Raw genomic sequence first — 26,034 nt, forward strand, 5'->3', positions numbered from 1 at the left:
TTGAAGGTCTTCTTCTTTTTGGTGGAGATTGAGTGACTTGACTAAAAGGTTTTGAATATTGAGCTGAGGCTGCAGACCTCCTCTCCTGTGGTAAGATGCCATTAGAATTATTCTGATCGCTATGTAAGGGGGGGAAATCGTTTATGTTTAAAGATGAAATATTATGTATCCTAGGAACCTGCTGACTTGCCTCATAGAAAGATAGATTAGAAAAGGACATTAGATCCTTAATATCTTTTTGTCTGACTCTCTCTCTACAATTACGACTATTTGATTCATGGTCAGAAGATTTGCAGAAAATGCAATATTTTGTACACGTATTAGATGAAGAATCCTCATGAGAAGTTCCGCATCTAGCACATTTCTTTTTTCCTCTACATTGGTTCGTAGAATGGCCATAAAGTAAGCAATTTCCACATTGAAGAACAGGGCTGATGAATGGTGTGACCCTCATTGGTAGTTGATATATGGAAATTTCTTTAGGAATAGTTTTTCCTGAAAAAGTTATGCTAATAGTTCCCGTGGAGACAAATTCAACCTTTGAATCCACTTGTACTCTCCGGTTCATTCGCTTTACACTTAATATCTTACATAAAGCCAAGTTGGTTTCTGATGCCTCCTTTATTTCTTCCTCTGTGAATCTTTTATTAACTCCCCTTACTATACCCCTACAAGAAATCTGATGAAATGGAATGAACACGTCATACCCTAGGGCTTCCCAATCTTTCCTCACAACGAAATCGTTGGCTGCTTTTCTAGTGGCAAATAATACCCCTATCCTGTTTTTACCTTTTCTACTGATTTTCGTGATGTCTTTAATTTTTAAAACAGAAATAGATTTAGCTATACTTAACACGTGGTAATCTCCAATATTTTTATCCTGACCCTGGACAAATACTTCATAAGGACCTATGTCGGTCTCCGAAAATAGTATTTGTTTTTTTCCTTTAAGACTTTTCTGAATAATTGGAGGTTGAGATTGACATTCATGTTGGTTGATTTTATTAGGAGGGTCAGGTGGTGGAGGAGGATCGGGAGGAACTTCCTCCTCCATCTTATGCGGCAGATTGACGAATTTAAAATCTATGCCAGTCGATGCAAATTAGAAATTAACAGGGAAATATAGATAGTTTTGGCCCTTACCCTTTGGATGAGTCGTCCGTTCACCTCTAACGATAATCACAGATTTGTCTATTTTAAGTTTTCTTCCAAAAAATCAAATGTCAAACACAACAAAATTCACAACAGATATTCACTGCGAAAAGAAGCCGAGGCTGTTCATCCCAGCGGACCTCGACTTCTTATCAACGATAAATAAAAAATTAACAAGAATTAACAACTGTTTTCACACTAAATTAGGTTTGATGAGGTTTTTTTAGCAAAAATTAAAAACTGTCAACTGTGACGTTTTCCTAACCTATTGTTTGTATAATAAATTTTATAAACCACATTTAACGTCAAATATGTCATAATGTGTATCATTTTATGTTTAACGTCAAATTGTGTTCTACAAAAATTTTAGGCTACTACGCTAGGTGTCGCGTCAGTCATGCACGGAGTTGTCAAAAATTATGAACATAAAATATGAGCATATTGTTTAAACAATAATTTTCTTCAAAAGATCACCATTTTCCCCAAAAAATATTTTTTTTAGTTTTTTGGGTCACTTTAAATAAAAAAAGGTCTCTTGTCATTTTTCTCAAAAGTTTATACATAGTTTTCGAGATCACTGAGCATCGCAAGCCTTATGCCTTGCTGTACTGCTCCCCCTGTGGGAGTCCCCCATAAGCCGATCAGATACCAGCGTATTCCAGTCTAAGCTGTAGATTTATATTATTTTCACCCAATTTTGAAAAAATGTGAAAACTGAATTATCCACGTCCGTCTGCCGCCCGCCCGTCTGTCTGTCTGTCCGTAAACACAACTCCTCCAGGTAGAATGATAAATGAGGTGTCGAATGAAAGCCTATAATCCAAGGATGGTACTAAAGATGAGAAATTTGACCTAGGAATTCGGGTTTCAGAAATACAACCGGAAGTACTGTTCTCACCTTCTACTGTTCTCAGTTAAATGTGTGTCAGTGATAATATATATTGGATGCGCCGTAGCAAGTCGAGAACAAATATATACTTCCCGTTTCATAACTGTCTGTACGTCCGCGAAAATAAATTCTCCGTTCTTAATAGCGATCGAATGACAAAAATGAGGTGTCGAATGAAATGCCAAGGATGGTATTAAAGATGAGAAATTTGATATCGAACTTCTGGTTATAGAAACGCAATCCAACCAGAAGCACTGTTTTAGAGTCACCGGAATAGTAAAAGCGATATATTATTCGACGTGCTTTTTTATATAGTATCCGATTAAAAAAAATTAACCGCAAGGTCCGCAAGTGCCATATATTGTAGTCGCAGGAATAGTACATACATGTGACATATCAATCGAATCGTATTGAAAAGTCGAGCTTGAATCTTTATTTCCGTTTAAACAACTATGACCGACGGTTTAGTAAAAATGACTCAAAATTAGTGAAATCGTATATCAAGCGACGCAAAGATACCTACCTACACGAAGAGTTCAAATATTGACTTCCGGTTCTACTTTCGATCACTTTGGGTGAAAACCTAGGACTTACGAAGTCAAATATTGCTTTTCATCGTTTGTTTCGAGCTTCCGTCATATGTTGTATAATCTGTATTTATGAATATTATACACATATTATACAACATATGACAGAAGCTCGAAACAAACGAGAGTCGATGAAAAGCCCTATTACTTGTTTAGAATTTTACACTGCTGCGTTATCTTTTTTACTTTTCATACCTCACAGTGACGCAAGTGAGTCGGCTGCCTGTCCCTCTTGGCTATCTGGCATCTGGCTGAAAAAAATATTTTCCGGAGCTAAAAATGTGATCTTACGAATTTGTTTAAAAAAATATTTAAACAATTTCTTCCCTAAAATTCCACCCGGCAATCTTCAAATTTCTTTAAAGGGGGCATTTTTGCTCCTTTCTAGAATGATGCTAGATAAAATGTATGTGTTTTATCTCGCCAGGTATTAATGACACACGGGTAAAGAATCGTGGACTCAAGTGTATCCACAGTGTATCTATCTATTTTTTAGATACCTATAATCGCTGGTTCCTCAAGATTGGTGAGTGATAAACACATTTTCACATTAGTTTTTAATTTTGAACTTAGAATGCTAAAACTATTGGAAATACCAAAAAATCACCCCATCACAAAATGTGTGTTGACCAGTGTAACCGAAAACACAATTTTTAAGTGAATTTCGTCATATTTTATAAATCAGGCAACACTGTACTTGTTCATTTGACAACTTTGGATTGGAAATTGGAACTATCTTGAATTTTACTGATTTTTGATTTTCTTTCTATCCGTTTTTTAACCATAAATGGAAAGGCATTTTCATTTTACTATTGTTTAGAATTAAATGGTATGATTTATTTAATAATAGATTACTATTCGTTCAATTCGGAATAATAAATGGTATGCAGAACAAGATAGCGAATGGTTGGATACATTAAAAATGGTAAAAGAAAATCCATTTTACAAGTGTTTCATAAATCAGTAAAAAACATTCACATTCAATATTCAATTAAGTGTTTGAAACACTAACTATAGTATATCTCGCGGACTCATTGTATCAATATAGTGTTTTAGGAATTTAGGATATTTTTTTTAGTTCTTTTGTGATTATAATTGACATGTGGTGGGTTAGTTGGTAAAAATTGCTGAATTGCTGTAAAAATGTGTCTCCATTTTGTTTATTAAAAACGCGCGCGCTTTGTTAATGGTATGGTATGTCAACATTTTATTTGAGTGTATAATTTTTTAGACAAAGTGGTTGATATTAGCGCGCGTGCATCAAGTTTTGTCCTGCTTTAAAAGGAAATATTCACAGTTCTTTACACCATTGCAAGATTTCGGCATTTTTGCATTTAAGGTTAGAGTTGCTACACAAAGGTCACAAAGTTAAAAAACCAAAAAATGAGCAAAAGCAGAAAAACCTCTCCAGACCCTGATGAACCTATAGAGGAATACACTGTTGAAAAAATTATAGACAGCAGAATTAATGCCTCAGGGGTAAAAGAATATCTGTTGAAATGGATTGGGTAAGAGATTCATTTCTGAAACATAACCAGAATATTTTAACAGCTTCTCTTTACTCTATCCTTATTTAGGGAAAAGTTTGTTATATTTTATAACATTTACAGCAAATAGATAACAAAAATTTATTGTATCTACTATTTCAGATGGTCCGTTTTTGTTTTTCTGGGTTTTTCTCAGAAAATAGTACTTAATATATTTATAGTTTTCTTCAGTGTCCTTGCAAATATTTTGTCTATAATTCACTATTATGAATATAATGCAATATTTAATGAATTTAACTCAAATAGGGAATTAATGTCGATAAATCTTACTGTTCCATGGAGCTGTATCAGCTGTAAATATCTTAATAGAAAATTTTGTCTTTCAGTCTTCTTCCTTTGTACTATACCTTGTTTTTTCTTTAAACTCATAATCAGTTCTGTGGCCTTGGCGAAGGCCAACACCACATACACTACTATGCCATAGTGCAGTGGTTCCCAACCTTTTATGTCTGGCGACCCACCTTCTGATGTTTTTTCATATTCGTGACCCATCCCTCACCCATGATGATATATATGTACGTTATTCAGCTACTGTAGAGCCACACCGTGAACCACCTAAAATTCGCCCCGCGACCCACTGGTTGGGAAACGCTGCCATAGTGGCATAGCACATTGCAATGGCATAGTAGTGTATGATAGTGATGTTGATTATAGTTACTTTCGAGTATTCGTTACAAATCGTTACTTTTGTATAAAGCAGCGTTTCCCAACCGATGGGTCGTGGGCAAATTTCAGGTGGATCATGGAGTGGCTCTTACAGTAGTTGAGTGGCGGACAGAGTACAGAATTGCGTATCATCATGGGTGAGAGATGGGTCGCGAACATGAGAAAACATCAGAAGGTGGGTCGCCAAACATAAAAGGTTGGGAATCATCAGTATAAAGTAATCATTTACAGTTTCGTTACTTTGATTACTATGATTTTTGTTAATTTTGTATTTGAGTACCGGTAATCATATCGAGAATATAACAACGACCTTCACCAATCTGTTTAAGGGATAAAAATGATTTGATTACTATGATTACTTTTGTTATTTTTGTATTTGAGTACCGGTAATCATATCGAGAATCGTATTTCTCGGTAGGTAGGTATTAGTCTAAGAGCTAGTGAACCTTTTGACTAACGGTCGTCCTGTAAGGCTAAAAATTTGTAGAGTGATAATTCATAGCACACCAAAGCTAAAAACCATGACCTGGCAGGCCTCAGCGGTGCACGTGTATCTACCAGGTGAATCGAAAAGTGCAAATTTAGGGGGTAAAATAAACTTTCTCCTGTAAGGTTTAAATTTAAGTATGTGTTTGAGTAAGTCATTTAGAAGAAATGTGTACAATGACAGGCGATTCTGAAGAGCATAAGACCTTGCCAGGCGAGGGGAAAGATTAGGGGTTTTTATTAAAATTATTCTTTTTGCATCGAACAAATTTTTTTTAGGCTTTTTGAATCATTCCAAACAGAAAAGGTCCTTAGTTATTTTTCTCTTAAGTTAATAGTTTTTGTTATATAAGCGATTGAAAATTTTGAAAATTGCGAAATCGGCCATTTTTAACCCAAATCGGACATTTATCTAAAAATTTCAATATTGGCAAGGTACGCAGATATTCCTTAAACATTGATTGATGAAATCCCGAAGAGTTTTTTGCAATAAAATAACGAAAACCGCTTTGTTTTTTTAATTGCTAATCAAGCGGGCGCTACACTGTAGTATAATTGAGGACGTTTGAGCTTGCATAAATTCATTATCTCGAGAATGGGCAAATTTGAAGAGAAATCCTCAGACAGGTCGATTTTTATTTTTGAATTAGGACTTTTTGGTATATATATAATACTAGTGACGTCATCCATCTGGGCGTGATGACGTAATCGATTATTTTTTTAAATAAGAGTAGGTGTTGTGTGATAGCTCATTTGAAAGGTTATTTAATTCTCTATTCAGTAATATAAACATTAACATAATTATTTATACAGGGTGTACAAAAAAAATTTTTTCTTCTATTTGTCAAATTTAATCAAAGTTAATTTAATAAAAAAAATTTTTTTGTACACCCTGTATAAATAATTATGTTATTGTTTATATTAGTGAATAGAGAATTAAATAACCTTTCAAATGAGCTATCACACAACCCCTACTCTCATTTAAAAAAATCATCGATTACGTCATCACGCTCAGATGGATGACGTCACTAGTATTATATATATGCCAAAAAGTCCTAATTTAAAAATAAAAATCGACCTGTCTGAAGATTGCTCTTGAAATTTGCCAATTCTCGAGATAATGAATTTATGCCAACTCAAACGTCCTCACTTATACTACAGTGAAGCGTCCGCTTGATTAGCAATTAAAAAACAAAGGGGTTTCCGATATTGTATTGCAAAAAACTCTTTGGGATTTCATCAATCAATGTTTAAAGAATATCTACCTACCTTGGCAACTTTGAGATTTTTAGATAAATATCCGATTTGGGGTTAAAAATGGTCGATTTCGCAATTTTCAAAATTTTCAATCGCTTATATAACAAAAACTATTAACTTAAGAGAAAAATCACCAAAGACCTTTTCTGTTTGGAATGATTCAAAAAACTTAAAAAAAATTTGTTCGATGCAAAAAAAATAAATTTAGGAAAAACCCCTAATCTTTCCCCTCGCCTGGCAAGGTCTTATGCTCTTCAGAATCGCCTGTCATTTTACACATTTCTTTTAAATGACTTACTCAAACACATACTTAAATTTAAACCTTACAGGAGAAAGTTTATTTTACCCCCTAAATTTGCACTTTTCGATTCACCTGGTAGATACACGTGCACCGCTGAGGCCTGCCAGGTCATGGTTTTTAGCTTTGGTGTGCTATGAATTATCACTCTACAAATTTCTAGCCTTACAGGACGACCGTTAGTCAAAAGGTTCACTAGCTCTTAGACTATATTTTGTATAGGTATTCCGATATAACAACAACCTTCACTGATCTATTTTTACTCACTGGGATATGATTGGTAGAAAGTAATCAAGTGTACTGGTTGTAGATACAATAGTCGTTACTTGCTCTGATACGATTGGTATGAAGTAACGAAGTAATCAAAGTAGAAGAAGAAGAAGAATTTATTCAAAAAAAAAAAATTAGGTAACCCTAATATACAGTTAAAATTGAGATATTTTATGATATGTATATACAATTTAAATTTAATAGATACAGTAGATACAATAGTGGTTGCTCACTTTGATACGATTGGTACGAAGTAGTCAGAGTAATCAAAGTAGATACAATAGTCGTTACATGCTCTGATACGCTTGGTACGAAGTAATCAGAGTAATCAAAGTGAAGATTTGCCTCTCTGTATAGTAATCGTTACTTTCGGTATTCATAAGTAATGAGTACTTTGTAACGAATAGATACTTTTTCAACATCTCTAGTGTATGACAGTCTCTTCTTCCATTTCGCACTTTTTGCACCATGGTTCATTCATCTTACTTAGTTTGTATAGGTCAGCGGTTCTCAATCTGTGGTACATGTACCACTGGTAGTACATATCAATATTTGAGGTGGTACACAAAATTCAAAAACAGCCAAAATCAGCACCACTATTATAGTTAATTAGATCGCCTAGCTAGATAGGTATGTCAGTTAAGTGGTACCAAAAATATAATTAAAAGTATTTGGTGGTATATGACTCAAAAAGATTGAGAACCACTGGTATAGGTGGTTTCTTAACCCATTCGCTGCCGATCACGCACCAGCATGTGGTTTGGTTACTTCAGTCAGGTGTCGTTTACGTTTTTACTTTTACTTATACACCTTTATCTATACACTTTTATCTTTACAATGTTTTATGAATACTTATTTTATCTTACTTTATTTTATTTCAGTTGTGTACACTTCGTTTTATTTTAACTTTTTTCATATACTCTTCTTTTTGTACACAGTACTCAATGTTTTATTTCTAGAACCAATAAAAGAATAACTACTCCTCACAGTCGGCTCCACCGACATGGAGTAGAGATAGGGTCAGCAGCGGGGCATCTGAAGTAACGTTTGTTAAGAATACGTACCGGGTGTCCACGGCTGGAATGAGGGGGTTTTAGTGGGTAGGCAGTTGCGTTTTCACGATTGATTCGCTCGGCTTCACGGGTGTCTGAATCGGGCAAGCGGACTGAATCCCACACACCAGGGTAGAGGGCAGAACACTAATTTCTTGGGGTGCTGCGGTCTACCCTGACGGTCTTATGAAGATTTCCTCCTTCCCAAAAAAAAAAAAAAGGTGTCGTTTACGCACTGGCAAGTGATATGGTTACTTTAGTAAGGTGACATTCAATAAAATGGCTCCTAGCCGAGTTCCATCCTCTTCAATAGGCAGCGAATGTGTTAAACAGCAATGTCCAGTCATCATTTTAGTGACCGTTTTGATGTCTCGTTTATTGAGGGTTATCAAATTGTTTGAGAGTTTTTTATCAATATTTTTGATTATTTTTTTAGTCTGGATTTGCCCTTTAGTGACCCTATTTTTTCTGAGGATTCCTTATCAGCCATTTCTGAACCTCGTTTTTCGTGCTGCCAGTTCTAATCTGGTATACAGATATGTTAAATATAAATGCAAGCACTGATAAGTGCAATTCTTGACATTTGGTATCATACGTTGAGATCTTACTGGTTTGTCTCATGCAGATCTCAAACTATTTATTATTGGTATGATAATAAACTGGGGGAAGAATAGTAATATGGTCTTCATTTGGGATAGGATAAATTTTAAATGTGTTGTGGGATTTGACTTAATTTATTCTCTTTATTCTTAAGAATAATTGTAGCTACCATCTTTCAATGCAAATGTGATAAGCATAAAGCGGACCACAAAATGCGTTATTGTTTGACAGTTTTGATCAACGAGCAAGTCTGTTTGAACAAAAATGATGCAAAACGGAAGTGTGTGCGTTGAAAACTGTCGTTCTTGCTCGCTTGCAAAAATGATGGAATAATCATTTTTATTTGAACAGACTTGCTCGTCGAACAAAACTGTCGAGCAAGAACGCAATTTATGGGCCGCTTAACAGTAACAAGGAAAGTAATTACATAATAAGAATCAACCTTAGAAGAACAAAACTCTATCTACTCCCTAATCTGACAGAAAGCCAATGCTAATAACTGTGGTCTACTATAGTGGGCTAACCTGTACTCTTACCTCTCCACATTGCCAAAGTTTCATGTCTGCGATCCAGTCATACTCCACTGTAGTCTACAATATATTATATAGAAAAGTTCCGTATATCTGTCAAAAAAGTCGTTTTCTAATGAAATTGTACATAATATCAATGAAAAAAATCAACTTGCTAAAATTTTTTAAATATTTATATGTGCTGTAATTGAATGTAATAGTAAAAGTCATAAAAATAAAGACCATATGTTATATTCCATTGTTTACCTGCTCCAAAAAAAAATTTATGTGGTTTTAACTGATTATTTTGATAACAAAGAGATTTGATCAATAGGACTTTCCAGCGCTTCTCGTTTGTTTCGAGTTGCTGTCATATGTAATATTAATATTATACACGGATTATACAACATATGACAGAAGATCGAAACAAATGGGAAGCGTTGAAAAGTCGTATTAAAAGGCTGGAAAACTGTATTAAAGCTAAAACACGTTTATCCTAACACAAGAGTTCACTTCATCAAGAAAGATAATTAAGTATACAGTACAACCTGCCATATCCGGACCTTTCATATCCGGACCTACCCATATCCGGACGGTTCTGCGTTGTCCGGATCTACCGAAATCTACCGAGAAAGGCAATCCTGCTGTTGGACAACGCACTAAAAAAGGAACTAAAAGATGGCGAAATAATGTATTATGGAATCTATAAAACGTGTCTATCGACGAAAGTTATTGACGGCGTTGATTACTGGAATATATGAAGGAGAAAACGTTTCAGAGACTGTAAAAGAAGTAGTGGTCTTGATATCCGGATTTTTTCATATCCGGATCGGTCTGTCGCCACATTGATCCGGATATGGCAGGTTTTACTGTATTTAGATTTGCTAACAAAAGTTGCATGTTTAAGGCAAAATGCAATTCCCTTTGCTAACCTTAACACATCCGTTGCCAAGGGGTATTTAAGTTTTGTCCTTATAGATAGAGCATCTATTTATATTGCTGGTATATGCAGTACAATTCCTGGCTCAAGGATGAGACACTGGTCAATGAGAAAAATCGATGTGGCTCATATATGAGTTGGTTTGTAGCGAATGTGTTAAATAAAATTATCTGACAGTATATAATAATCACCTTTTAATATGCAGTTAACTCTTATGTTAGAATAAACATACAGTAGGAAAAATTAAAGAATACCCATGAACGAACATATAAAACACGCTGTATTTTCCTGTCAGCGTGTAACACAAAAAATTGGCCAGCGCAAGTAACGCATACATTTACATGTAATAATTATTGTTACATGTACTTGCCCTGGGCAATTTTCTTTGTGACATGGTGACAGCAAAATACAGCGTGTTTTATGTGTTCTTTCATGGGTATTCTTTCATTTTTCTCACTGTACTTTAATGTGAATACAGTTTCCCAGCCTTTTAATCCCTTAACGTGCAGACTCAAGTTAAATCGAGCGTGCTAAACTGGCCAAACTGTGCACACTCAAGATAATTCCAGCGGCGTTGTATTTTTATGTTGCTATAATTTTTCACACTCGAATGCAATCAAAATTTGAAAATATTAATGTGAAATCAAAAAAACAATAGGTTTATTGATATTTATCATTTTCATGGGATTGTAGGCTATAACACTTACTTATTCAAGTATAAAATATAATCTTTTTCTACTTATCACTTACGACTTATTTCTTCCTTGTAAGCCGCTTTCTTATAGATTTGCGTATTTATATTCTGATTCGCTCATTTTTCAATGTATGTATATATTACGGTCCTGCGCAGTAAACAAAATGTGTTCTAACAAAAAAATTATCGTTCATTGCATCTTAGACCATAAAAACTGAGCATTGCATCGCCCTTCCGATTATTCCAACAAAAATTGTGATCGTCCAGTGACAGTTTGGTGACGATTATTTCAGTAATCGGATAAATGCAAGTATTATTTGGACTCACCGGGGCACTAGGATCATCTTTTACATTAAAAATAAATTGATTTTTTTTGGCCGGTCTTTTTCAAAAAAATTGTGCATTAACACTAGAAGCACCAGATTTTGACTGCTTTCTATTTTTGACCCTTTGTATTACTTATTCCTAGTTGTTTTAGAAAGTTGATAATTTAGGACTTTTACAGGTCCTTAGTGTAATTACTTTTTGAGATGTGTTAATATATAGGTACCTAGAAGCACTAGGGCAGTCATTTTGACTGCTTTCTATTTTTGACCCTCTGTATTACTACTTATTCATAGTTATTCTAGAAACTTAAAAATTTGGGACTTTGCTACATCTATTTAAGGGTTAAAAGTTCTCGTTTGCAGGTAGGTAATTAGTGTAATTACTTTTTGAAAATGTTTGTCTACCTAGAAAAAATGCGGTCCTTATTACTTATTTACTTATTACTAGAACTTATTTATAGAGAATTGTATATTTTGCTACACCTACAACTGGTTAAAATATATTTATTGACGAACAGCTTTTTCCCACAAAGGCAAGATGTCACTTCACCCAGTACATGGCATATAAACCCGATAAGTTTGGAATCAAATTCTGGCTTACAGCTAATGTCTAGTCCAACTATTTATTGCACGGATTTCCTTACCTACAGAAAGAAGAACAACAACCAGACAATCAACTTCTAGGTTAACATGTAATTAGCCGTGGGGCCCATTTATGAATGGGCCCGTTTATGAATAAGGGAAGAAATGTCACGACACATAAAAAGTATTACGAAAGAAGGCTACCAGCAGTACTGGAACAATAAACCGAGCAAGAAAGGATATTCCTCTGTCAATAAAAAACGAAAAGATGGAATTATACAAATCAAAAATTTTCATACATGAAGACTTGAGCTAACCTGGGAAATCAGGTGTACCACAGAAAAATGATCAAAAATGTTCTAGTGCTGAATTCTCTATACTCAAACAATATTGAAATAGGCATAGACAAAAAGGAGAAACCTAAAACCATTACCTACTATAACCATACAAAATACGGAGTGGACGTTGTAGATCAGATGGCCATACAGTGCTCAACCAAATCAGCTTCAAGAAGATGGCCGTTGCATCCTTTTTTTAATATCTTAGATATGGTAGGAAGAAATGCTTCGATTCTGTATAGGAAGTTACTGGTTGTCAAATATCTGAGCAAACTTTCCTACTTCAGTGAGCAGAAGAATTGCGACAAGATCATCTGACTAAGGGCAGGCCAACATCAACGGAAACAAATCAGAGATACAACACCAACACCTTAATCAAATAATAAACGTAGGCAGTGACAAAAGCTACAATATCTCGGACATGTGATGCGGAGCGACAAAGTATGGCACCCCATGACTCATAATGCATAGATGGGTAGATAGCAGAAGAAGAATCGGAAGAAGACGAATTTCATGGCTGAGGAACCTGAGGGAATGGTTTGGATGCAGCTTAAAACAACTATTCTGAGCTATTGACTCAAAAATTAAAATAACTATGATGATTGCCAACCTCCGTAGAAGAGATAGCACCTGAAGAAGAAGAAGTGGAAAACTGGGAACTAAAACTAAAATTAAACATGTGAAAGTCATATACCTACCTATTTAAAAAATTTGTGTGTAGGTCTTGTACAAGCAAAATTAAAAACATTTGTTACTACATAAATTGTGCTTAAATAATTAAATAATTTATTTAAATTAACTAAATGTCTTTTGTTAGTAGGTATTAACTCAATATAGGTTTCTTTTCAATTAAAAAACGATACGAAAACAACTGGCGATAGAAAATTCTAATACCCATCATCTTGACCGCTCCGGTGCTTCTAGGTATGCAAAAATGTTGGTGATTCTAGTGTTAAGGGGTTAATTGATTAACCATATCTTCTTCTTCTTCTTCTTCTTCTTGTAATAGGACTATGTCCTGTTTCTTCTGTTACAGTCTTTGCTGCGATCCGGAGCTCCAACTCTCGTACCATCGTTTTTTGGGTCTTCCTATGGGTCGCTTGGTGTTGGGCTTCTGTGTCCTCGCCCAATGCGCCATACGTTCAGGGTCCATCCGATCTACGTGGTCCCTCCACATGCGTCGTCGCGCTCTTGTCCATCTCACTACGTCCTGAACGCCCAGCTCTCTCAATGTGTCTTCGTTTCGTACTCTATCTCTGAGTGTGATACCTCTTATGGATCTTAGGGTTTTCATCTCTGTTGTTCTCATTATCTGTTTGGTCTTTGTTGTCTCGGCCCTTGTCTCAGCTGCGTATGTCAGTACGGGTCTAACACATGTCTTATAAATGCGGACTTTGCTTTCGGTGCTCATATATTTATTCCGCCAGATTATATCCCTCAGGAAACCAGATATTCTCGCTGCTTTCATTGCCTGCTGTTTTGATTCTTGCCACAGATGCCTGTCGCTAGATATTTCCACACCTAAGTATCTGCAATCCATTACCTGTTAACCATATCTGTATTTTCAAAATAATCAGTTAAAACTAAATGTTTCTTTGGAGCAGGTAAACAATGGAATTTAAGGTCTTTATTCAATCATACAACTAAAAGCATGCATACAAAACATAGGAGTCACTTCTAGCAAAGAATAGAAACGTATGTTGGTGACTCAATTGAACACCTGTTTTAGCATGCATAGAGGTACAGCGTTTATTGTACACATATATATTCAACCTGTTATTATTAAGGAGTTATTGTAATATAATTGTTTGCAAAATATTTAATGTGATTTAAGTCTTACATGATATGATAAAAAATTATTTATAAATTTACAGATACGATCATAAAGACAATACTTGGGAACCTGAAGGACATTTGGACTGCCCCAGCCTCATTAAAGAATATGAAATGAACAAGGAGAAAGAAAAGAGTAAAAATAAGAAAAAAGTGGAAGAAAAACGTGGGAAAGATGATAAAAAAACCCATGGATTTGACAGAGGTCTAGAACCTGAAAAAATTATTGGTGCTACAGATACGTCAGGTAAATATTAAGGATTATAATATTTATTATGTTCATGATTTAAAATATACTTATAGGGATTAAAAATTAAGTATTGGTGAAAAAATATTGGTTGTATTTGTTTAATATTCTTTTTAAGCTTCATTCTCAGTTTTAGTTTAAATGCCTGTTTTATTTTCTTTCACCTCCTCCCTCCATGCATATGGCAACACTCCACCGCTTTGATCTAGAATGGATCAAAGAGAATAATATTAAAAAAGCTGTGATAATAACAAACTCCAGATCTGCACAATTGAAAACACTGATTTTAGTTCGTATAAATCAAAAATTTTATGTAATATAAAAAATAATTTGTCTAAAGTGGAAGTGGTATTTATATGGGCAAAAGGACATGCCGGTATACTGGGTAATGAGAAAGTGGGTTGGTTGGCCAAAGATGCAATAAAAAAGGCGAGATCCCAACTCAGATCTTATCGACAAAAATATGGAAAAATATTTCAAGCATGTCAAAAAATTTATATTTTTCTTTACATCAAGAACTTTCTTCGCAACCTAATGTATATTTTTAAGTATAACCTGCCAAAGCGAGATATTTCTACTATTGTCAGAAAACTCGACACGGAAAATATGAGGCACAGGCACATCTGCACAAATTAGGAATAGAATAGAATAGAAAAAAGCTTTATTCTCAGGATTCACAAGTTACATACAAATATAAATTGTCAATAGAGAGAATGGTGTCAATTACAAATTATAATGGTTGCTGTAACAACCTACACTTAACATAAAAGTAATATTAAAATATAATAACAATAACAGTGACATTTAGATTCAGATAAGAGCCCTCAGTCTCCCTGCAGGTCAGCTTGAAGGTACTCTCCCACTTTGTACGGTTCAAGGTATATGAGCAACTGTTAAACAGACTTTCTATATTTATTTATGTCAGTTTCTATTTTGATGCTGTAAGGCAGTTTATTAAAGAATTTAATACAGGCATATTCTGTGGTTTTTTCAGATGCTGTTAGTCTATGTATTGGTATATTATAGTTTATGAGATTGTTTCGTGTATTAGTATTATGGTTTGTTATGTGCTTCAAGAATTTATGTCTTATTTTTAAAAATGAAAAGTAAGCATTCATATATGTATGTTCCAGCCATTGTTAGTATGTTGAGCTTTTTGAAATTACCTCTACACGAATCTCTGTATTTCAAGTTAAGTAGAGTTCTGATTGCTCTTTTTTGTAATACAAAAACCTGTTCAGCGCTACTACTCCCCCCCCCAGAAAATTTTTCCAAATCGCATTACAGAATGTACAGAATGAAAGTTTGAAAAATATACAACTCGTTTACATTTTTCGTCCAAATAATTTGCTGTTATTCTGAAAGAGTAGCAGATAGATGCCAACCTGTTACAGATCTCATCTATATGCACTCCAAAATCTAAATTTTGGTCAATATGTACCCCCAGAAATTTTGTGCTTTGGTTTAGAGTAACCATTTGCGATTGAATTGAGACAGTTTCTGGTAAGGTACTATTATTTGTTTTAGTGACGAAACAGATATAATTTGTTTTTTCTTTGTTCAGTATGAGTTTATTCATATTGAGCCATCTATGTGCTTTATCTAATCTATTATTAGCGATATTCAATAAATTATTCAAGGATGACCCTATAGTTAAAATGTTAGTATCATCTGCAAATTCCACAATAAGAGTATTCTGATTGTTATCTGTAATGTTTAAAGCTAAATCATTTACATAAAAAACAAAGAGAAGAGGATAATAAGGAATAGTTAATTCATCAGTTTGCTTTTGTGAAAATGTTTCGATTAAAGATTTGAATCATATTTTTTTGAATGCAAAATTAACGAGAGATATGTAGACCAATTATATTACAATTTACGACAAACACAAGTGTATTTTCCAATTAGTATAGAATATCTACTAAGTTAAGTTGTCATGCAATGGATATAAAGTATTTTCCATCTAAGGAGACCGCTTTGCAATTAAATACTGATAACTTTATTACTAGCGGACTAGATAAGCGGTGATATATTTTACACTATCTGTATGAATAACATTTTACTGGTCTGTTGTGCCAATCAGCACTACTCAACAAGTTTTCGTTTATTCGTTTTAATATTTTATTGCAATAGTACGCAATATATAGTGCGCTGGAATAAGTGTTACCCCCCTTAATAACTTATTAATTTTTAGCACATAAGCAAAACGCTCGAACAGGTCGATTTTTAAAATAATCGTAGTATATTATAGCATCAATGTTTCGAACTTTACGCGGTCCCTCTTAAGGTGACAGTGATAACTTTGATTTTTTTAAATGAGAAAGTACATCATGTGACACCTCATTTAAAAGCTTTTGAAAGACTGATTACGAAAATGTATAATACTTCAATCCTTTTTGAGACCGTAGGCGCAAAATGTCGGTCGAAATATTGTGAAATGTTTGTGAAATGAAATTTTTTTTCGAATCCTGAGAAAACTAATAAGTATTTTTGAAAAATTTAAACGCAGAATGAAATATTACAATATTATCGAGGGTCAAAAATCCCTGAGAACTTCTATAATGATTATTAATAAGTCACAGGGGTGAAAAAAAAAGAAAATTTAGTCGGATTTTTTATTTCAAATATATAATTCAAAAGAAATTTTTGTTTATTCTAAGGGACTTTCAGCCCTCGGTAATAATGTAATCTTTTATTCTGCGTTTAAATTTTTCAAAAATACTTATTAGTTTTCTCAGGATTCGAAAAAAAAAATGAATGCGTTTAAATACAATTCGATCGAAATTTTGCGCCTACGCTCTTAAAAAGGATTAAAGTATTATACATTTTTGTAATTAATATTTCAAACACTTTTAAATAAGCTATCACATGATGTACTTTCCCATTTAGAATAAAATCAAAGTTTTGCCTGTCACCCGAAGAGGGATCGCGTAAAGTTCGAAACATTGATGTTATAATATACTTTGATTATTTTAAAAATCAACCTGTCCGAGTGTGTTGCTTATGTGCTAGAAATAAATAGGTTATTAAGGAGGGGGAAACACGTATTCCAGCGTACAGTAAAACCTCGATAGAACGGACCTCTATTTAACGGACTTCGGATATAACGGACAAAAAGCACATCAAATGTAAAAAAAAAATTAATGCAAAAAATATGAAAAATCGAATTCTAGAAGGAAAAACAACAAGAACAAGATCTCGGCACTGCGTTGTGCTAACGCCGATGGATCGCATGGATTGACTACTATAATAATTGTTGGTAAATCTCGTAAACCTAGTATTGCCACAGAATATAGAGTTTCCACAGTAAAACCACTCCTCTGTCGGCGCTTTGATCCCAAGAATACCGGCAATAGGCAATTGGTTATTCACCAGTGGTGGATGCGGGTTTTCCCTGTTAAAATCCGTACGTTTCTATGCGACTAGCAATGCGAGAGTGGGGCAAAAGCGACTAAGAACATTGCGCGGTCACCATGCGCGACTACAGATTTTACTTCCAATTTTTCGGAGAGTGGTTCTACTGTCCCTCTTTATAATGTGGTATTGCCAAAGATATAATCATCAAAAGGCATCATCTGCCCCTTTCATATTATAGCTCTAATAGGGCATGGTTCACCAGAGATATTTTAAAAAATTGGTTTTTAAAGGATTTGTACCTGCAGTGAGACAATTTCAAGAGAAGAAACTGGTAATACCTCCTAAAGAGTTGAAATGTTTATTGATTTTAGACAAAGCTCCTGCTAATCCATCTTAAAATATTCTAAATTCAGAAGATGGCAAAAATACATCGCTTATTCAACCCATGAATCAGTGAATAATTTTGTCAACCAAATGAGTATTTTGCAGAAATTTTTTAGATGAAGTAAAAAATTAGCGAAAAAAACTTTATTCCTTTATTAAGTTACAGATTTGTACACTGTATCTAAATGCAGTACTTGCCTACAAAATTTAAAAAAAAATTGATTGATTTTAAACCTATTTTTATACAGCGGACTTTCGGCTTTAACGGACATCCCGTCCCCCCAATTAGTCCGTTATATCGAGGTTTTACTGTACTGTATCTTATTTAAACAGTGAATTTACATGTTAATTTTTTTTAAATTCTTGTGTCGTATCGTATAATGTAGGTTTAGCCAATAATCAGTTATTGGGACCGTGCAAGTTCGGCAAAGCGACCTCTATTTCTACGCTCTTGTGTACTTTTATTCGCACTTTTAATTATATTGGCCAATTATATTAGTCCTGGTTGCTGGATAATTGTCAAGGCCTTAGTCCAAAAAAATAATAAGAAAAAATAAGATGCAGGTTATGTTATGCAAACATAAGCAATTGTATGTAGTAAATAAAATTAGTTATTAAAATGCAGTACTGCAAGCAAAATACAATTAATTAAATTTACCTTTATATAATAATTGCATATCATATCAGTATTGTGGAGCAATATATAATTTTTCTGCTTCAATGACAGAAGGTATGAAATATACGTCAATTTGACAATTTCAATTGACAATATGAATTATTTAAGATAGTTGCAATATTTCTCCGCGACTCGCGCACGGTCGTTTCTCGTTTCCCTTCCAAGTACTTGCACACCGCGAATACCTTTACAAAACCATATTATTTAAAAAATATAAAGGCGGAAATACATATCCGCGCCGCGAACTCCGCGCCGTGTGTGCGCCGCGCGTTCGTGGCGCGGTTATTGTTCGTTAAAATTTTTCATTTTGACGATCCAGAGGAAACTTACGAACGTTTAGTAATTGTAGATAATCATGTCTCTGTCCTGTACTTCTACTACATCTTATTTTGGTATTGTTCTGAAACTATTTTCTTGTGTCATCTTATGCAATTTACTATTTTATGTGGAATAAGCCACAGTTTGGGAACATTTCGGGAACTACCTTTTTCGCTTCCTGGCAACACAAATATAATGGTAGGGGAGCCCAAGCGGGGTTTTTTGTAGTTACTCGAGCGCGTCAGATTATCATATGGGGAGAAACGTGGTACCCTGCAGATGTACCTCCACCATATATTGGCTCTTAACACAGGGGAGTTCGTTCAGGGGGGCCCGAAAAAAAATCTATCGTTAAAATATTCGAAATTGTCAGATTAAGGTAAGGTAAGTTAAGTACATGCAAAAGAGTCTATATTTCAAAAATATGACGATTTGACGGATATGGGTGAGTCAAAAAGTTTCACAAAAAAAAAGCGAATATTTCGCGAAATGAACGTCAGATTGAAAAACTAAAAACTACGTGTTCAATATTTTTCAAAAATTTATCAAAAAATACCAAACTTGACCCCCCCACGGAGAGGGGTGGGGGGTCAAAATTTTAAATACAAATCCCGCGATCTTTCGCAAAATAAACACCATATCGAAAAACTGCAAAATACACTTTATCAATGTTTTTGAAAAATCTATCGAATGGTTCCAAACACGACCCCCCACGGAGGTGAGGTGGGGGGTTACTTTAAAATCTTAAATGGTAGACCCCGTTTCTTATTGCAGATTTGGATTGTTTGTATAAAAATAAACAACTTTTATTCGAAACATTTTTTGAATTATGGATAGATGGCGCTATAATCGGAAAAAAGATTGTTGGAAATGGAAAATTAAATTAAAAAATGGGAAGTCCCCACTAAAATGGAAAATTTTACTTAACTTTTTCGGTTTTAGGACCTAATAATCACAACCCAATAGGTCCCCAAAGCGCTCGAGTGACTGCACATTTAGCATACTTTGCTCCCCTACCATAATATATCTGCTTGTTCCTACAACCAGAAACAAAAATAGAGAACTATAGGTACTTCCAAGTCATGCGATACCTTTTTCGTTTTCCGGTGACACAATTGTAATGTATCTGCTTGTTTCAACTGCGTAGCTTCACTAGAAACGAAATTAGAGAACTATAGGTTCTTCCAAGCCCTGTGTTAACTTTTTCGCTTTCCGGTGACCCAATTATAATATATCTGCTTGTTCCAACTCATTTGCTTCATCAGAAGCGAAGTTAGGAAACTATAGGCTCTTCCAAGATGTGCGTTACCTTTTTCGCTTTCCGACGACACAATTATAACATATCTACTTGTTCCAACTCCGTTGCTTCACCAGAAGCGAAGTTAGGAAACTATAGGCTCTTCCAAGTTGTGCGTTACCTTTTTCGTTTTCCGGTGACCCAATTATAATATATATGCTTGTTCCAACTACGTTGCTTCACCAGAAGCGAAGTTAGAAAACTATTGGGTCTTCCAAGTTGTGCGTTACCTTTTTGGCTTTCCGGTGACCCAATTATAATATATCTGCTTGTTCCAACTCCGTTGCTTCACCAGGAGCGAAGTTAGAAAACTATTGGGTCTTCCAAGTTGTGCGTTACCTTTTTGGCTTTCCGGTGACCCAATTATAATATATCTGCTTGTTCCAACTCCGTTGCTTCACCAGGAGCGAAGTTAGAAAACTATTGGGTCTTCCAAGTTGTGCGTTACCTTTTTGGCTTTCCGGTGACCCAATTATAATATATCTGCTTGTTCCAACTCAGTTGCTTCATCAGAAGCGAAGTTAGGAAACTATAGGCTCTTCCAAGTTGTGCGTTATCTTTTTCGTTTTCCGGTGACATAATTATAATATATCTGCTTGTTACAACTCCGTTGCTTCACCAGATGCGAAGTTAGAAAACTATTGGGTCTTCCAAGTTATGCGTTACCTTTTTGGCTTTCCGGTGACCCAATTATAATATATCTGCTTGTTCCAACTCCGTTGCTTCACCAGAAGCGAAGTTAGAAAACTACTGGGTCTTCCAAGTTGTGCGTTACCTTTTTGGCTTTCCGGTGACCCAATTATAATATATCTGCTTGTTCCAACTCCGTTGCTTCACCAGAAGCGAAGTTAGAAAACTATTGGGTCTTCCAAGTTGTGCGTTACCTCTTTCGTTTTCCGGTGACCCAATTATAATATATCTGCTTGTTCCAACTCCGTTGCTTCACCAGAAGCGAAGTTAGAAAACTATTGGGTCTTCCAGTTGTGCGTTACCTTTTTGGCTTTCCGGTGACCCAATTATAATATATCTGCTTGTTCCAACTCCGTTGCTTCACCAGAAGCGAAGTTAGAAAACTATTGGGTCTTCCAAGTCGTGCGTTACTTATTTCGCTTTCCGGTGACACATAATATGTATCTGCTTATGAATGTTTTTTTGATATTGATAACTATTTCCGAAGTGAAAGTCGAAAGGTCAAGTAAACTTGATTTCAAACTCGAATTGTGGCTTATGCCCAAATAAAATAGTAAATCTTATTATTTTTAGTACAACAATGAACTAACATTTTTTAAAAAGGTCCGCATGTACATTTTTTTATTTCAGCTTCTATTTCCGTTCAGATCGGATTTAAGTTGTTTCTTTAAATTAAATGGTTCTTTATTGAGGATCCCACAATAATGATTTTCCACGGTAAACATCAATTTCCTTCCGATAGTTCCGACCATTCCATTACTAACAAATATTCAACTCATGCGCGCCAAAACCAACAAACCACTCGCAAACCCGTCCAAATACATATTGCGAACCATTAAAGCGTTTGTTGAAAAACCGACAGAATTTAGATCGTGGTGCGCCGTGTGCGTGCCGTTTGTGCGTCACTTGAAAACACGTACTAATCTGACGAATACGCTGCGCGCGAGCGGCTCGCACACCGAGCAGAGCGCATATGTATCTCCGCCTTAAGGAGTATCATGTGTCATAATTATTATAATCTCCTTTATACACATAAAAAAATTGTTTAGTAAATATGTATTTCTTAAATCCACCCAATCCTTGGAAAATGATTCATGGTATTTAAAAATATCTATTAACGACACTGTTATCGACAAAGTCGATCAAATTTAAATTTAAATGACGGTTGTGAATTGCATTGGTGTTATTTCTAACGTGCTATGTACTAAGAGTATAAGTCATAAAATAGATTTTTCAGGATTCTTCTATATTTTGAATTATATCATTAATAAGGTATTAAAAAAGTAGAAAGTAAAATAGTTAATTACTAATTTATTAATCATATTTCGTCACCATTTTGATATTTAGTTGTAATAGTTATTTCATCAGTGGTAAAAAAGACTTTGAAAAGTCCTAATAAAAAATTTTCATTTTTGACTTATACTCTTAATACATAGCACTCTAGATTTAATATTTTAGCAAAATACGTAATCAGCAAAAATCTTATTTAAAACATGCGAACCGTTTTTGCAATCACTACACTTGTTTCAACCTTTTGTTTTGTTGAAAACTCGGAAGTGATTTAGTGCCAGTTTGTTTCAAGGTTATATTTAATACAGTGTCTGTAGAAAGTAAAGTCCTGGATGTATTTTATTCAAATTTGGACATACCAGCAACTTGTCAAGTATTTTCCAATTTTACTGCATGCAAAACCATTCGTATAATTTTCATTCTACGCAAAATAGAGATCTTAATGAACATTTGATGTTGACAAATAATTTCGAGTATTCGAAATATTCCGTCCCACTTCTTTTAACACGCCCTGTATATACATATTATATTCATTTTATTTGCCTTTGATAGAGTAAAATCCAATATTCTTACTGAACATAAAATATAGCAAATTAAATATTTTACTTTTCAAGCGATCAGAATTAAATATTAACGCCCCACTGTTTGAGACCCACTGATCATCTCTTAATTGCATATCGGCCGTCAGGGTAAAAGGACTTTAATTAAATTACTCATAAATTACTTGAAAAAAAACAAATAGTCATTTAAATGAAATAGGTATAAATATAACAAAACTATTAAATTAAGGTAAAAATAAAATAAAAATCTGTGGCTAACAGACCTACATCCAAGCCGTCTTTTCACACACACATACTATATGCCTAAGATGTGTTATAACACAATAAGATTTTTTTTTTTTTTTTTTAACATCCCATTTATTTACAATCTGTAATAATGATTACAATAAGTAAATTGTTTAACAATTAAAAGAGACTTGCAGGAGACTGTCCAGTGACAATAACCTATAAAATCATAATTTTAGTACTTAACAAAATTATTTGTGACTAATAAATAAAACCCTATAAATAAAACTCTATAATAAATAAAATATTTTTGAAAATTTAAAATTTAAAATCTTGTTCGTAGATCGCTTGGAGTGTGGCGCTTTAGCCTTCTGTTTGCCTGGGGTCTCATTAGGTTCTTCGCTAGCCTGTTGGGGTGGTTTTGTAGTCGGATGTCGTATTTTTGAGCGTAACTGGCAATTTCTTCTTTGACAGTCTTCATTTGGAGATCACGATTGATGTGTTCATTGGGCATGTACCACGGTGCATTTGTGATAATGCGCAAGGTTTTCGATTGGAATCTCTCCAGGATGTCGATATTGGATCTCGACGCAGATCCCCACAGTTGGATACCATAGCTCCATATTGGCTTAATCACTGCCTTGTATACTAAAATTTTATTGTACAAACTCAGTTGTGACCTTTTTCCTATCAGCCAGTACATTTTATTGAGTTTCAGACCCAACTGTTTTCTTTTCGTGAATATGTGTTTCTTCCACGTTAATCTGCGGTCCAAGTGCATACCTAGGTATTTCACGTCATCCTTTTGTTGTAGTACTTGATTATTTATTGAGACGGTTGGGCACGTATCTTTTCGATTAGTGAACGTTATATGTACTGACTTGCTTTCGTTTACTTTAATTCGCCATGTTTGTAACCAGATATTTATACTGTCGAGATTTGTCTGGAGCAGTTGCGAGGCGATGTACGGGTTTGAGTGAGCTGCAATGATTGCTGTGTCATCTGCATATGTGGCTGTGATGATGTTTTGGCTTGTAGGAAGATCTGCTGTGTAGAGTAGGTAGAGAACTGGTCCAAGGACACTACCCTGAGGTACTCCAGCGTTGATTGGATATAAGTTAGTGCACTGATCTTTAACTTTTACAAGGAAATGGCGGTCGGAGAGATAGGATTTGAGGATTAGAAAGTAGTTGAGAGGAAGGACTTTTCTTATTTTGTATAGCAAGCCAGTGTGCCAGACTTTATCAAAAGCCTGCGAGACATCCAAAAAGGCTGCAGAGCAGTATTGCTTCTCTTCTAAGGCTTTGTTTATGGAATTGCAGACTCGATGAATTTGCTCGGTGGTAGCATGTTGTTGTCTAAATCCAAACTGGTGGTTGGGTATTAGCTGCTTTTCCACGAGGATTGCCTGTAATCTGTCTAGTAAGAGTTTTTCAAAAACCTTTGACATCACTGAAAGTAGACTGATAGGTCTATAGGACTTAACTTCTTCTACAGGCTTGCCTGGTTTGGGTATTAAGATGATTTGTGCCACTTTCCACAAAAGGGGATAGTAACCAGTTCTTAAAATTGCGTTAAAAATCTGTGTCAAATATTGCACGCCTTTCTTGGGAAGTTCTTTTAAAATTCTTGCAGTGATTAAGTCGAACCCTGGGGACTTTTTCGGATTCATATCTGTTTGGATTTTGTTGAAAACTTGTTTGGCTGTGAATTTCTCCAACGGTGCTTCTAGTTGGTATGGATATTCTAAATACAATTGAATATTATCTTCTGCATCAGAGTTGTTGTTTTGGGCATGTGGTTGGAACACTTCCTCCAGGTATTTGGCAAAGACTGTAGCTTTTTCGTTGTTACTTTTAGCCCATCGTCCGTTACTGGCCCGGATAGGCGGATTAGAGAGTTGTGGTCTGTTAATCTTTCGTGTTGCCTTCCATAGCGAGTATTCGGAGGTTTCCGTAGCAGATAGATTTTGTAGATATCGTTTTATGTCGTTGTTTTTATTGTTGTTTAACAAAGTTTTTAGTCGCGCTGTAGCTTGGTTTAATCTATTTTTATCCTGGGGTGCACGGGTTCTTTGCCATACTTTCCTTAGTCTTCTTTTTTCTGCGATTTTTTCTTTTATTTCGTTGGGTAAATCTTTGTGTATGATTGTTCTTGGTTGTTTAGGTGTTGACTGCCAGCCAGCTTCCTGAATTGTCCTACTTAATTGATTTACTGCTTCGTCAATTTCGCCATCCGATTTTAGTTGGATGTTTAGGTCCAGTCTCTCATCAAGGATAGCCCGGAATTTAATCCAATTGGTATATTTACTACTTAGATATGGTGGAGGTTGTGTTTCGAGGATATTCGTAGATATCATGACCAAGACAGGAGAGTGGTCGGATGAAAGATCGAAACAAGATTGTGCTGTCTGGGATTCAAGTGGTATTCCTTTAGTCACACAGAAATCAACCAAATCTGGAATTTTGTTTGTGTCTGTGGGCCAGTATGTGGGTTCGCCAGTAGATATGTATTTAAGGTTGTTGGTTTCCATTGCCATGTATAATTGCCTACCTTTCGGAGTTATTAGCCTGGATCCCCAGTGAGTGTGTTTTGCGTTATAATCGCCGCCTGCTAGAAACCTGTTTCCAAGTGTGTTGAAGAATTCTTGGTATTGATTTTTGGCTATAGTATGTCGTGGTGGACTATATATTGCAGTTACTGTTAAAGGACCGTTCCAGTCTTCTATGCTAATACTTGTTGCTTGTATATAGTCTCTTTTAAACTTATTTAACTCGTGGTGTTTTATAGATGACTTAATTATGATTGCAGTTCCTCCATGTGCAGTGCCATCTGGATGTTTGGTGTTATATATTGCATAGTTGGGAATTCTCAGATAGCTTCTATTTGTAAAGTGTGTTTCAGATATTAACATTATGTCGATGTTGTGTATTAGTATAAAAGCTTTAACTTCTTGAGCATGAT

The 26,034-nt window shown here is 34.9% G+C and overlaps 1 protein-coding gene across 1 annotated transcript in view; it reads left to right on the plus strand.

Moving 5' to 3' along the window:
- The first annotated feature begins 3,610 nt into the window (after positions 1-3,610).
- Positions 3,611-26,034, plus strand: part of LOC114329840 (chromobox protein homolog 1) — a 40,661-nt gene continuing 18,237 nt past the window's right edge. Inside the window, exons 1-2 of the mRNA XM_028279097.2 lie at positions 3,611-4,136; positions 14,068-14,273. Of these exons, the coding sequence (XP_028134898.1) occupies positions 4,012-4,136; positions 14,068-14,273 (331 nt within the window). The 5' untranslated portion in view covers positions 3,611-4,011. The remainder of the gene's footprint in view (positions 4,137-14,067; positions 14,274-26,034) is intronic.

The sequence above is a fragment of the Diabrotica virgifera genome, chromosome 7, assembly GCF_917563875.1.
Source record: "Diabrotica virgifera virgifera chromosome 7, PGI_DIABVI_V3a".
In the NCBI taxonomy this organism is placed as follows: domain Eukaryota; kingdom Metazoa; phylum Arthropoda; class Insecta; order Coleoptera; family Chrysomelidae; genus Diabrotica; species Diabrotica virgifera.